The following is an 11,993-nucleotide window of genomic DNA, read 5'->3' on the forward strand; positions in this document are numbered from 1 at the left end:
GAGTTCTGCGCAGCCGCCCGGAGCTCCCCGATGCCATGCCCCTCCCACCACCCTTACTTCCGTCTGACTTCCAATTGCTGTGGCGTCTTAGGGGTCGCTAGCCTCTTTTCCCTACTGTCTGTGCTTGCAGCAGTAACGACAAAAAAAAAGTCAGAAGAGAATGTGTTGCAACATGTAAGCCTAGTAGCAATTGTTTTTCTGGCTAGGAAGCAAAAGGGCTCCCCAGAACGAAGAAATACTGTAATCCGGGCCCTCCTTTTTCCTCAACGCCTCAACTTCCACCCAGCAACAGAGGCCCTTGACCCCGCCCTTTTTCTCTTATTGGACAACTTGAATCGTCATTTGCCGTTCCGATTGGTCATCCGTGATCGTCCGGATTTTTCCAATTGGCGAAGCTGCCAGGGGAAATTTTTTTTTTTTTTTCCAGGTTGGTCCGCTGAGGAGGCGGGGTCGTTTCTGCGGGATTATTTTTCCGGAGCCTCTTCTGATTGGGTGGTGTGGCGCAATGCGCGCGACCCTTCAAGATACCAAACTGTACGCATTTCTGACCCTTTCCTCTCCTTGCTCCTGCTGGTAAACCGAAGGCCAGGAGACTTCCAGGTTTGGGCATCTGCAGAGGGCGAGGAACTGGTCACGGCGCCGGGTGGGCTTGCAGCTGTGACGCTTATGTGGACACCTTAGTGTCGCTGGTGGTTCACCTCGGCTTCCCAGTTTATTTACTGACGTCAACAAATAAATGTTGAATAAGGAAGAAGAGTTAGAATTGCTTCAAGCCCCCTGGAGTTTTAGTACTAGTCCCGCCCACTCCCTTCTACTTCCAGGTCGGGGGGTGGGGGGGCGGGTCCAATAGAAAGGCGGAAGCCAGTGTCCCAGGCGTTCTCACGCCCGCAACAATTCCTGAGTAGGGCCTTGCTTGAGTTCTTCGGAAAGTCTCGTCACCCCCACATCGCCTCTTTAGGAAGTCACTTAATGTTTGGCTTCATTATTCCCACATCCCTTTCCTAACTACTTGCCTGCACTTCTTGAGAAAAAGACTGCAGAAAGGAGAGGTGGGGCTTTCAGTAGAAACAAGCAAACCGCAGGTCCCTGTGGGGGGACTCTCCAGGAAGAAGGGTAATTTCCTGCCTCCTTAAATTGGCTGCTACTGTCAGTTATTTTGCTCCCAACCCCAGAGCTTCACTTGCTCCTTCACCCCAGTTCCGCAAGAACCGTGGGCGACAGTTATGGAGAAGCGTCTGCAGGAGGCTCAGCTGTACAAGGAGGAAGGGAACCAGCGCTACCGGGAAGGGAAGTACCGAGATGCTGTGAGTAGGTACCATCGAGCTCTGCTTCAGCTGCGGGGTCTGGATCCGAGTCTGCCCTCTCCGTTACCTAATCTCGGACCTCAGGGCCCGGCCCTCACGCCTGAACAAGAAAACATACTGCATACCACCCAGACAGACTGCTATAACAATCTAGCTGGTAAGAACGGGGCTAAAGGGTGGCTAGAGAGCATTAAGACAGGAACATGAACATCTGTGAACATTGGGGGAAAAAACGCTGACTTTTTTTTTTTTTACTGTCATCCATTTATTCTGCCATGAATTGGAATAACCTGCCAATCTGTGCGGCTGTAATTAAGTTGCCATAGAGCAGGGCTTCTCAGACTTCACCTGGAGAGTCTGTTAAAACACAACCTCCTCGGCCCCATCCCCAGAGATTCGGATGGGTCTGACGTGGGGCCTATCAGTTTGCATTTCTTTATTTTTTTATTTTATTTTATTTTATTTTTTTTGAGATGGAGTCTCGCTCTGTCTCCCAGGCTGGAGTGCACTGGCGCGGTCTGGGCTCACTGCAGCCTCCCCGTCCCGGGTTCAAGCAATTCTCCTGTCTTAGCCTGCCCAGTAGCCGGGATTACAGGCGCCCGCCAGCCACCACGCCCAGCTAATTTTTTTTTTTTTTTTTTTTTTTTTTTTTTTTTTTTTTGAGACGGAGTTTCGCTCTTGTTGCCCAGGCTGGAGTGCAGTGGCGTGATTTCTGCTCACCGCAACCTCTGCCTCCCGAGTTCAAGCGATTCTCCTGCCTCAGCTTCACGAGTAGCTGGGATTACAGGCATGCGCCACCACGCCCAGCTAATTTTTGTATTTTTAGTAGAGACGGGGTTTCATAATATTGGTCAGGCTGGTCTTGAACTCCTGACCTCAGGTAATCCACGCGCCTCTACCTTCCAAGGTGCTGGGATTACATGCGTGAGCCACCGCACCCAGCCCCAGTTTGCATTTCTAACAGCCTTCTGGGTATTGCTGATAGCTTTAGGTAATTTTGCATGCTATAGGGAAAAACTATACTTAAGGTCAGGCCGTTGTTTAAGGGACATTTAATATTTGTGAAACACGTTCATTTCTTTAGCTGCTAGTTTAGATCCCTTATATTCAGTGGGTCGTATAGCTTTTCCTCATTTTTCTTTTCCTTTTTCTTTTTTTGAGAAGAGCTTCGCTCTTGTTGCCCAAGCTGGGGTACAATGGCACGATCTCGGCTCACTGCAACCTCCTCCTCCCGGGTTCAAGCGATTCTCCTGCCTGAGCCTCTGGAGTAGCTGGGATACAGGCGCGTGCCACCACGCCTGGCTAATTTTTTTGTATTTTTAGTAGGAACGGGGTTTCACCATGTTAGCCAGGCTAGTCTGGATTCCTGACCTCAGGTGATTCGCCCGCCGCGGCCTCGTAAAGTGCTGGGATTACAGGCATGAGCCACTGCACCCGGCCCAGTAATTTTTATTTATTGAGTGCCTATAACATGTTGGGCAGTCATTTACAGATATCTGCCATCTTCACAAAACTGCAAGGATTATCACCATTTTACAGATAAGGAAATCAGATCCTGTCACTGCCTGAAACACCCCATTGGCATCTCATCACACTTAGAAGAAAATCCAAACTCACCTCGAGGCCCCAGCACCAACTAGCTCTTTTATTTTTTTTGAGACTGAATTTTGCTCTTGTTGCCCAGGCTGGAGTGCAATGGCACGATCTTGGCTCACCGCAACCTCCGCCTCCCGGGTTCAAGTAATTCTCCTTCCTCAACCTCCCAAGTAGCTGGGATTAGAGGCATGTGGCACCATGCCCTGCTAATTTTGTATTTTTAGTAGAGATGGGATTTCTCCATGTTGGTCAGACTGGTCTCAAACTCCCAGCCTCAGGTGATCCGCCCACCTCGGCCTCCCAAAATGCTGGGATTACAGGCTTGAGCCACCACGCCTGGCCTTATTTTTTATTTTATTTATTTATTTATTTTTTTGAGACGGTGTCTCACTCTGTTGCTCAGGCTGGAGTGCAGTGGCGTGATCTCAGCTCACTGCAACCTTTGCCTTCCAGGTTCAAGCGATTCTCCTGCCTCAGCCTTCCAAGTAGCTGGGATCACAGGCACCTGCCACCATGCCTGGCTAATTTTGGTATTTTTAGTAGAGACGGGGTTTTGCCATGTTGGCCAGGCTGGTCTCGAGCTCCTGACCTCAGGTGAGCCACCCACCTCGGCCTCCCAAAGTGCTGGGATTATGGGTGTGAGCCACCATGCCCTTCCCAAACTGGCCCTTTTATACACTTAATGTCCAAAGTACATTTCCACCTTCACGCTTTGTAGTCTGTCTTTCCAGCTAGAATGCCCTGTCCCTTGAATGACACTTATCCAGATTTGGACTCAAAAGTTGCTTCCTTAGAGAAGCCTTCTGTAGCTGGTGCAGTGGCTCACGACTGTAATCCCAACACCTTGGTAGGCCAAGGAGTTCAAGACCAGCCTGGGAAATGTGGCGCAACCCGGTCTCTACAAAAAATACAAAAATTAGCCAGGCATGGTTGTGCTTGCCGGTAGTCCCAGCTATTCTGGAAACTGAGGTGGGCCAATGTCTTGAGCATGGGAGGCCGGGGCTGCAGTGAGCCAAGATTGGGTCACTGCCCTCCAGCCTGGGTGACAGAGCAAGTAAGACTCTGTCCCCCCATTCCTCCCACCAAAAAGCCTTCCAGAAGCAAACAGCACTCTGACTTCATTCATTCTCTGTCCCGACAGTTTTATTTTTCTTAAAGCGCTTTTTTTTTTTTTTTTTTGAGACAGAGTCTTGCTCTGTCGCCCAGGCTGGAGTGCAGTGGCGTGATCTCACCGCAAGGTCTGCCTCCCAGGTTCATGCCGTTCTGCCCCAACCTCCCGAATAGCTGGGACTACAGGCGCCCACCACCACGCCCAGCTAATTTTTTTTTTTGTATTTTTAGTAGAGACGGGGTCTCACCTTGTTAGCCAGGATGGTCTCCATCTCCTGACCTAGTGATCCTCCTGCCTTGGCCTCCCAAAGTGCTGGGATTACAGGTGTGAGCCACCGCGCCTGGTCAGCACTTTTTTTTTTTTTTTTGAGACCAAGTCTCACTCTGTCGCCCAGGCTGGCGTCAGTGGCGCGATTCTGGCTCACTGCAAGCTCTGCCTCCTGGGTTCACACCATTCCCCTGCCTCAGCCTCCCGAGTAGCTGGGACTACAGGCGCCCGCCACCACGCCTGGCTAATTTTTTGTATTTTTAGTAGAGACGGGGTTTCACCGTGTTAGCCAGGATGGTCTCGATCTCCTGACCTCGTGATCCGCCTGCCTCAGCCTCCCAAAGTGCTGGCATTACAGGCGTGAGCCACTGCGTCCAGCCTCTTAAAGCACTTTTAAAAATTAATTTACTTGGGCCGGGCATGGTGGCTCATGTCTGTAATCCCAGCACTTTGGGAGGCCGAGGTGGGCGGATCACCTGAGGTCAGGAGTTCAAGACCAGCCTGACCAACATGGAGAAACCCATCTCCACTAAAAATACAAAAAAAATTAGCCAGGCGTGGTGGTGCATGCCTGTAATCGCATCTACTCGGGAGGCTGAGGCAGGAGAATTGCTTGAACCTGGGAGGCGGAGGTTGCGGTGAACCAAGATCGCGCCACTGCACACTCCAGCCTGGGCAACAAGAGCAAAACTCCGTCTCAAAAAAAAAAAAAAATTAATTTACTTGGGCCAGGTGCGGTGGCTCACGCCTGTAATCCCAGCCCTTTGGGAGCCCATGACAGGCAGATCACGAGGTCAGGAGATGGAGACCATCCTGGCTGATATGGTGAAACTCCATCTCTACTAAAAATATTTTAAAAATTAGCTGGGCGTGGTGGCAGGTGCCTGTAGTCCCAGCTACTTGGGAAGCTGAGGCAAGAGAATCGCTTGAACCTGGGATGTGGAGGTTGCAGTCAGCCAAGATCGTACCAGTGCGCTCCAGCCTGGGCAACAGAGGGAGACTCTGTCTAAAAACAAACAAAAAATTCATTTACTTGTTTCTTCTGTATTCCTCCACTTTTTTTTTTTTTTTTTTGACCACTTGGTGGGGATGTTGTAGAAGGGATACAGACATCAGCACAGGCCCTTTAATGTGCTCATCACTGCAGATTCTTGATCTTTCTCAGCACCATGATTTAATAATACTATGTTTAATTCCCACAGTTGTGAAATAGGGAGTGTTTCCCTTCTTAATCATAAAAAGGCAGAACATTGACCTGAATTGCCTGAATTGACTCCTCTGCAGGTTTGTATTTCAAGGTCCCATTAAGTCATCCAAGAGAATAGTGAAGTTATATGCTGTATTGTTACTGAGAATGATGATTTTGGAGTTAGACAACACTTCATTCAAATTTCATATTCCACCTAGAACCTGTAAGATCTTGGACAAGTTACTTGTCTGAGTCTTGATTTCTTCATCCACTAAATGAAGATAGTAACACCTATTTAATAGTGTAGATGCGAAGATTAAACAAGACAGTGTATATCAAGCACATAGCACAGTGCTTGCCATTTCCTGACACAATTAATGGCAACCATTATTAACAAAGCTGCAGTACAAGAACTGTGGTGAAATGGGGGATTCAGAACATAGAGCCTTAGGTAGAAGAGATACAATGAAGGTTAGTTTGTTTTTTAAAAAATTGTAATTTATCTAATTTTTTTTTTTTAAGATGGAGTCTTGCTCCATAGCCCAGGCTGGAGTGCAGTGGTACAATCTCGGCTCACTGCATATCTAATTTTATATAAAAAATTAATGGGGCCGGGCACAGTGACTCACGCCTGTAATCCCAGCACTTTGGGAGGCAGAGGCAGGTGGATCACAAGGTCAGGAGTTCGAGACCAGCTTGACCAACATGGTGAAACGCCATCTGTACTAAAAATACAAAAATTAGCCAGGCATGGTGGTGAGCGCCTATAATCCCAGTTACTCAGGAGGCTGAGGCAGAAGAATCACTTGAACATGGGAGGCAGAGGTTGCGATGAGCCAAGATCACGCTACTGCACTCCAGCCTGCACGACAGAGCGAGACCTCCATCTCAAAAAATAATAATAATAATGAGGGGGCTGGGCAGGGTGGTTCACGTCTATAATCCCAGTACTTTGGGAGGCTGAGGCCAGCGAATCACCTGAGGTCAGGAGTTCAAGACAAGCCTGGCCAACATGGCGAAAACCCATCTCTACAAAAATATAAAAATTAGCTGGGCATGGTGATGTGTGCCTGTAATCCCAGCTACTCGGGAAGCTGAGGCAGGAGAATCACTTGAACCCAGGAGGCGGAGGTTGCCGTGAGCTGAGATCGCGCCATTGCACTCCAGCCTGGGCGACAGAGCGAGACTCCATCTCAAAAAAAAAAATAGGGTCTCACCTGGGCATAGTGGCTCATGCCTATAATCCCAGTACTTTGGGAGGCCAAGGTGGACAGATCACTTGAGGTCAGGAGTTTGAGAACAGCCTGGCCAACATGGTGAAACCCCATCTTTACTAAAAACACAAAAATTAGCTGGACATGGGTAATCCCAGCTACTCGGGAGGCTGAGGCAGAAGAATTGGTTGAACCTGGAGGTTGCAGTGAGCCAAGATCATGCCACTGCACTCCAGCCTAGCTGATGAGTGAGACTGTCTTAAAAAAATAATAAAATAAAGAATACATTTGTTATTCGGAATACACTTCTTATAACACTGCAGTGAATACTCTGCCAAAAAAAAAGGGACAGGGGAGGGTCTCACTATGTTGCCCAGGCTGGTCTTGAACTCCTGGGCTCAAGCAAATCTCCTACCTCAGCCTCCCAAAGTGCTAGGATTACAGCATGAGCCACCATGCTCAGCTGAGTTTTAAATAAATTTTAAAGTATGTTCTTACCAGCTTTATAGCCAAGCCTAACTCGGTACTAAATGTGTAGCAGAAAATCAGTAAATATTGAAGTAGATTACAAGATATAGGAATGTTTTGTTTTGAGACAAAGTTTCACTCTTGTTCCCCAGGCTAGAGTGCAATGGCACGATCTCGGCTCACCGAAACCTCCGTCTCCCAGGTCCAAGCGATTCTCTTGCCTCACCCTCCCGAGTAGCTGGGATTACAGGCATGCGCCACCACACTTGGCTAATTTTTATTTTCAGTAGAGACGGGGTTTCTCCATGTTGTCAGGCTGATCTCGAACTCCCGACCTCAGGTGATCCACCCGTCTCGGCCTCCCAAAGTGCTGGGATTACAGGCATGAGCCACTGCACCTGGCCGATATGTGAAGCTTTTATTCACTGCTGCATCCCCAGTGTGTAGAAGAGTGTCTGGCATATGGGAGACACTTTAGCATTTGTTGACTGAATGTTGTTACCACCCTGTTCAGTACTGTCTTGAGCTGGCCAGTGGAACCTGGTGTAACGAGCCCCTCCTACCTCTTCTCTCTTTTCATTTGGCCCATTAGCCTGTCTCCTTCAGATGGAGCCCGTGAACTACGAACGAGTGAGAGAATACAGTCAGAAAGTCCTGGAACGACAGCCTGATAATGCCAAGGCCTTGTATCGGGCCGGAGTGGCCTTTTTCCATCTGCAGGACTATGACCAGGCCCGCCACTACCTCCTGGCTGCCGTGAATAGGCAGCCTAAAGGTAAGCAAGAAGGGCTTTGAAATGGTAAAGACAAAATTGTCTTGCTGGGGTGGATCTGTGGAAAGGGGGTTTTATTTTACTTTGCCAATGTATTATTTTCAATAAGTAATACATTCACATGGTTGAGAATTCGAACTGAAAAAGTATACGATGAACAGACCTTTTTCCACTCTTGTGTTCTTGTCTCCACAGAAAAGCAGTATTATTAGTTTCATGTGTAGGGGGTTGATGCTTAATCAGACATACACAATATATATGTTGGTATGTCTGTTTCATATATGTATGTATGCCTATTCTAATATATAAATATATGTATATCAACGTGCTTTTATTTATAAATATACAGTGTATATATTTATACATATACATGAATATATATATAAAATAGGCAGGCCAGGTGGGGTGGCTCACATCTGTTATCTCAGCACTTTGGGAGACCAAAGTGGGTGGATCACCTGAGGTCGGGAGTTCGAGACCAGCCTGACCAACATGGAGAAACCCCATCTCTACTAAAAATACAAAATTAGCCAGGCATGGTGGCGCATGCCTGTAAATCAGCCGGGTGTGGCCGGGCGCAGTGGCTCACACCTGTAATCCCAGCACTTTGGGAGGCCGAGGTGGGCGGATTACGAGGTCAGGAGATCGAGACCATCCTGGCTAACATGGGGAAACTCCGTCTCTATTAAAAATACAAAAAATTAGCCAGACGTGGTGGTGAGGGCCTGTAGTCCCAGGTACTCGGGAGGCTGAGGTAGGAGAATGGCATGAACTTGGGAGGCGGAGCTTGCAGTGAGCTGAGATCCTGACGGTGCATTCCAGCCTAGGGGACAGAGGGCGGCTCCGTCTCAGAAAAAAAAAAAAAAGCTGGGCGTGATGGCAGGCCCCTGTAATCCCAGCTACTTAGGCTGATGCAGGGAGAATCGCTTGAACCCAGGAGGCAGAGGTTTCGGTGAGCTGAGATTGTGTCGCACTCTAGCCTGGGCGACAGAGCCAGACTCCATCCCAAAAAAAAAAAAAAAGCCAGTGTCGTTTTTCAAGTTCTGTTCCTGGTCTTTAAGAGTGATTGGAGGCTGGGCATGGTGGCTTATGCCTGTAATCCCAGCACTTTGGGAGGCCAAGGTGGGGGCGGATCATGTGAGGCCAGGAGTTCGAGACCATCCTGGCTAACATGATTAAACCCCATTTCTAGTAAAAATACAAGAAATTAGCCGGGCGTGGTGGCGGGTGCCTGTAATCCCAGCTACTCGGGAGGCTGAGGCAGGAGAATAGTGTGAACCCGAGAGGCAGAGCTTGCAGTGAGCCAAGATCGTGCCACTGCACTCCAGCCTGGGAGACAGAGGGAGACTCCATCTCAAAAACAAAACAAAACAAAACAAAAAAACAGTGATTGGAATAGGATGTGTGAATGCCAACAAATACACTTGATAATTTTCATTCTGCCAGTTCTCCAGATGGGGTCTGGCCTTTGGTTTAGCTATCATTTTTATCCTTTAGCTCAGCTAACCCCAGGTATGACCTAGAAAAAGGGCAGTCCTGCTGAGAGAGAATTTGGGACTTTGTTTCCAAGGCAAAAAGGATATTGTGAAACAGATGAGAGACTCATTCCTGTGTTGGTTGGTTGAGCACTGAAAATTGTCTCCCTTTTGCATTCTGGCTTACAATAGCCACTGGATACTAGTAGCAGAGTCACCAAATGTATAGCAGTGCAGTAAAATCTCATCTAAATAAATGAGAAAGCCATTATGAATTAATAAAGATATAAAATATAAGCCATTTGTTCATGTTTCTCAGCATCCAATACGTAAATTAACTGCCACCTATATGAATAGTATCTTTAGAGGCTCTATTTTAATGATAACTGCTTCATCAATCTTGCTTTCATTATGAAATTAGCAACCAGTGTCCAGGCATGGTGGCTCACACCTGTAATCCCAGCACTTTGGGAGGCCAAGGCGGGTGGATCACGAGGTCAGGAGTTCCAGACCAGCTTGGCCAACATGGTGAAACCCCATCTCTACTAAAAATACAAAAATTAGCCAAGCATGGTGGTGCATGCCTGTAATCTCAGCTACTTGGGAGGCTGAGGCATGAGAATTGCTTGAACCCGGGAGGCGGAGGTTGCAGTAAGTGGAGATCCCATGCTATTGCACTCTAGCCTGGGTGACAGAGCGAGACCCTGTCTCAAAAGTAAGTAAATGAAATAAATAAATAAATAAATAAAAATTAGCAGCCGGGACAGAGATTTTTTTTTCAATTCCAAATGTTATTAATTAATGAGATTTACTATTGCATAGAATGGTTGCGATATATTCAGATCTTGGAGAGATTTTAAAATGGGAGCATGTTAACATTCTCTCCTGCCACAAGGTATGATTATGGTCTTAACTGACTCTAACTGTTTGTAATTGCTTCTCCATCATCTTCCAAGATGCCAACGTCCGGCGGTACCTCCAGCTGACACAGTCAGAACTCAGCAGCTACCATAGAAAAGAGAAGCAGCTCTACCTGGGCATGTTTGGTTAACAAAGAAGAAAGATGCTCCTCCAGTTGAACTTAGGTGGACCATTAAACATGCATGAAGGAGAAATCTGAGCCTCAGCAAGAGAAATTAACCCTATACCTCTGACCCAGGTGGATTTTTGTTTCTAGTTCTGCACAAACTTCACTACTTAGACAGTCTGAGTCTTTTTCTGTCTATCCATCTGTTTATTTCTATACCTTTCAATACATGTTATTGTTGCAGATATTTGGCTTGAGAAATATAATCAGAAAACATACATCAGTTGTGGGTGGAATTAATCATATCTCTGGTATAGATTTTTCATGACAGTGTTGTTAGATGTACTTATATACAGAGGCGACAGCTTGCAGAGGATGACATAGTAAGGATAGGCAGAAAGAATTGTCTTCCTTTATTTTTTCAGAAGCCCAAACCAAAGTGGGAAATATGGCCGGGCGCTCTAGCTCATGCCTGTAATCCCAGCACTTTGGGAGGCTGAGGCCAGCGGATCACCTGAGGTCAGGAGTTCAAGACCAGCCTGACCAACAGGGTAAAACCCTGTCTCTACTAAAAATACAAAAATTAGCCTGGCAAGATGACACACGCCTGTGGTCCCAGGTACTGGAAACTAGACAATTATAAATGGGCCAGGCTGGGCATGGTGGCTCACGCCTGTAATCCCAGCACTTTGGAAGGCAGAGGTAGACAGCTTGAGTCCAGGAGTTCAAGACCAGCCTGGGGAACACAGTGAAACCCTGTCTCTATAAAAGATGCAAAGATGGCCGGGCGCGGTGGGTCAGGCCTGTAATCCCAGCACTTTGGGAGGCTGAGGCAGGTAGATCATGAGGTCAGGAGATTGAGACCATCCTGGCTAACACAGTGAAACCCCGTCTCTACTAAAAATACAAAAAATTAGCCGGGCGTGGTGGTGGGCGCCTGTAGTCCCAGCTACTCGGGAGGCTGAGGCGGGAGCATGGCGTGAACCCGGGAGGTGGAGCTTGCAGTGAGCAGAGATCACGCCACTGCACTCCAGCCTGGGCAACAGAGCGAGACTCCGTCTCAAAAAAAAAAAAAAATGCAAAGATTAGCTGGGCCAGGTGTTCACCTGTAGTCCCAGCTATTCTGGAGGCTAAGGTGGGAGGATTGCTTGAATCTGGAGGGCAGCAGTTGCAGTGAGCCAAGATCCTGACACAGCACTCCAGCCTGGGTGACAGAGTGACGTGTCTCAATAAATAAATAAGCCCAAATATACTAAAGTAACTTTTTGTTTTTTGAGACAGAGTCTCACTCTGTTGCCCAGTCTGGAGTGCAGTGGTGCCATCTTGGCTCACTGCAACCTCTGCCTCCCAGGTTCAAGTGATTCTCGTGTCTGAGCCACCCAAGCAGCTGGGATTACAGGCATGTGCCACCACGCCCGGCTAATTTTTTTGTATTTCCTTTTTAGTAGAGACATGGTTTTGCCATGTTGGCCAGGGTGCTCTTGAACTCCTGGCCTCAAGTGATCCACCCACTCGGGCTCCCAAAGTGCTGGGATTACAGGTGTGAGCCACTATGCTTGGCCAAAAGTAA

At 47.8% G+C, this 11,993-nt stretch overlaps 1 protein-coding gene across 6 annotated transcripts; it reads left to right on the forward strand.

The window, feature by feature from the left end:
- Nucleotides 1–63: 63 nt before the first annotated feature.
- TTC9C (tetratricopeptide repeat domain 9C) lies at nt 64–10,701 on the forward strand. 6 transcript variants are annotated; one of them, XM_063782975.1, is made up of 6 exons: nt 64–174; nt 428–600; nt 1,198–1,461; nt 5,481–5,562; nt 7,742–7,924; nt 10,353–10,701. In XM_063782975.1, exons 5-6 carry the CDS (start codon nt 7,756–7,758, stop codon nt 10,445–10,447), a joined length of 264 nt encoding a protein of 87 aa, XP_063639045.1. In that variant the 5' UTR covers nt 64–174; nt 428–600; nt 1,198–1,461; nt 5,481–5,562; nt 7,742–7,755; the 3' UTR covers nt 10,448–10,701. The 6 variants fall into 6 exon arrangements, with proteins under 6 accessions (XP_063639045.1, XP_063639046.1, XP_009421564.1 ...); XM_063782976.1 differs by lacking the exon at nt 64–174 and having other exon boundaries at nt 426–534; XM_009423289.4 differs by lacking the exons at nt 64–174; nt 5,481–5,562 and having other exon boundaries at nt 453–600.
- The last annotated feature ends 1,292 nt before the right edge of the window (nt 10,702–11,993 follow it).

This window comes from Pan troglodytes, chromosome 9 (assembly GCF_028858775.2).
Source record: "Pan troglodytes isolate AG18354 chromosome 9, NHGRI_mPanTro3-v2.0_pri, whole genome shotgun sequence".
NCBI classification, from domain to species: Eukaryota; Metazoa; Chordata; class Mammalia; order Primates; family Hominidae; genus Pan; species Pan troglodytes.

Excerpts from the sequence above, each read along its gene's own strand:
- TTC9C (XM_009423289.4), top strand. The coding sequence starts at position 1,224 with ATGGAGAAGCGTCTGCAGGAGGCTCAGCTGTACAAGGAGGAAGGGAAC. Across the intron at positions 1,462-7,741 it reads CTGCTATAACAATCTAGCTG|CCTGTCTCCTTCAGATGGAG; the intron begins GTAAGAACGGGG and ends TTGGCCCATTAG. Across the intron at positions 7,925-10,352 it reads CGTGAATAGGCAGCCTAAAG|ATGCCAACGTCCGGCGGTAC; the intron begins GTAAGCAAGAAG and ends TCATCTTCCAAG.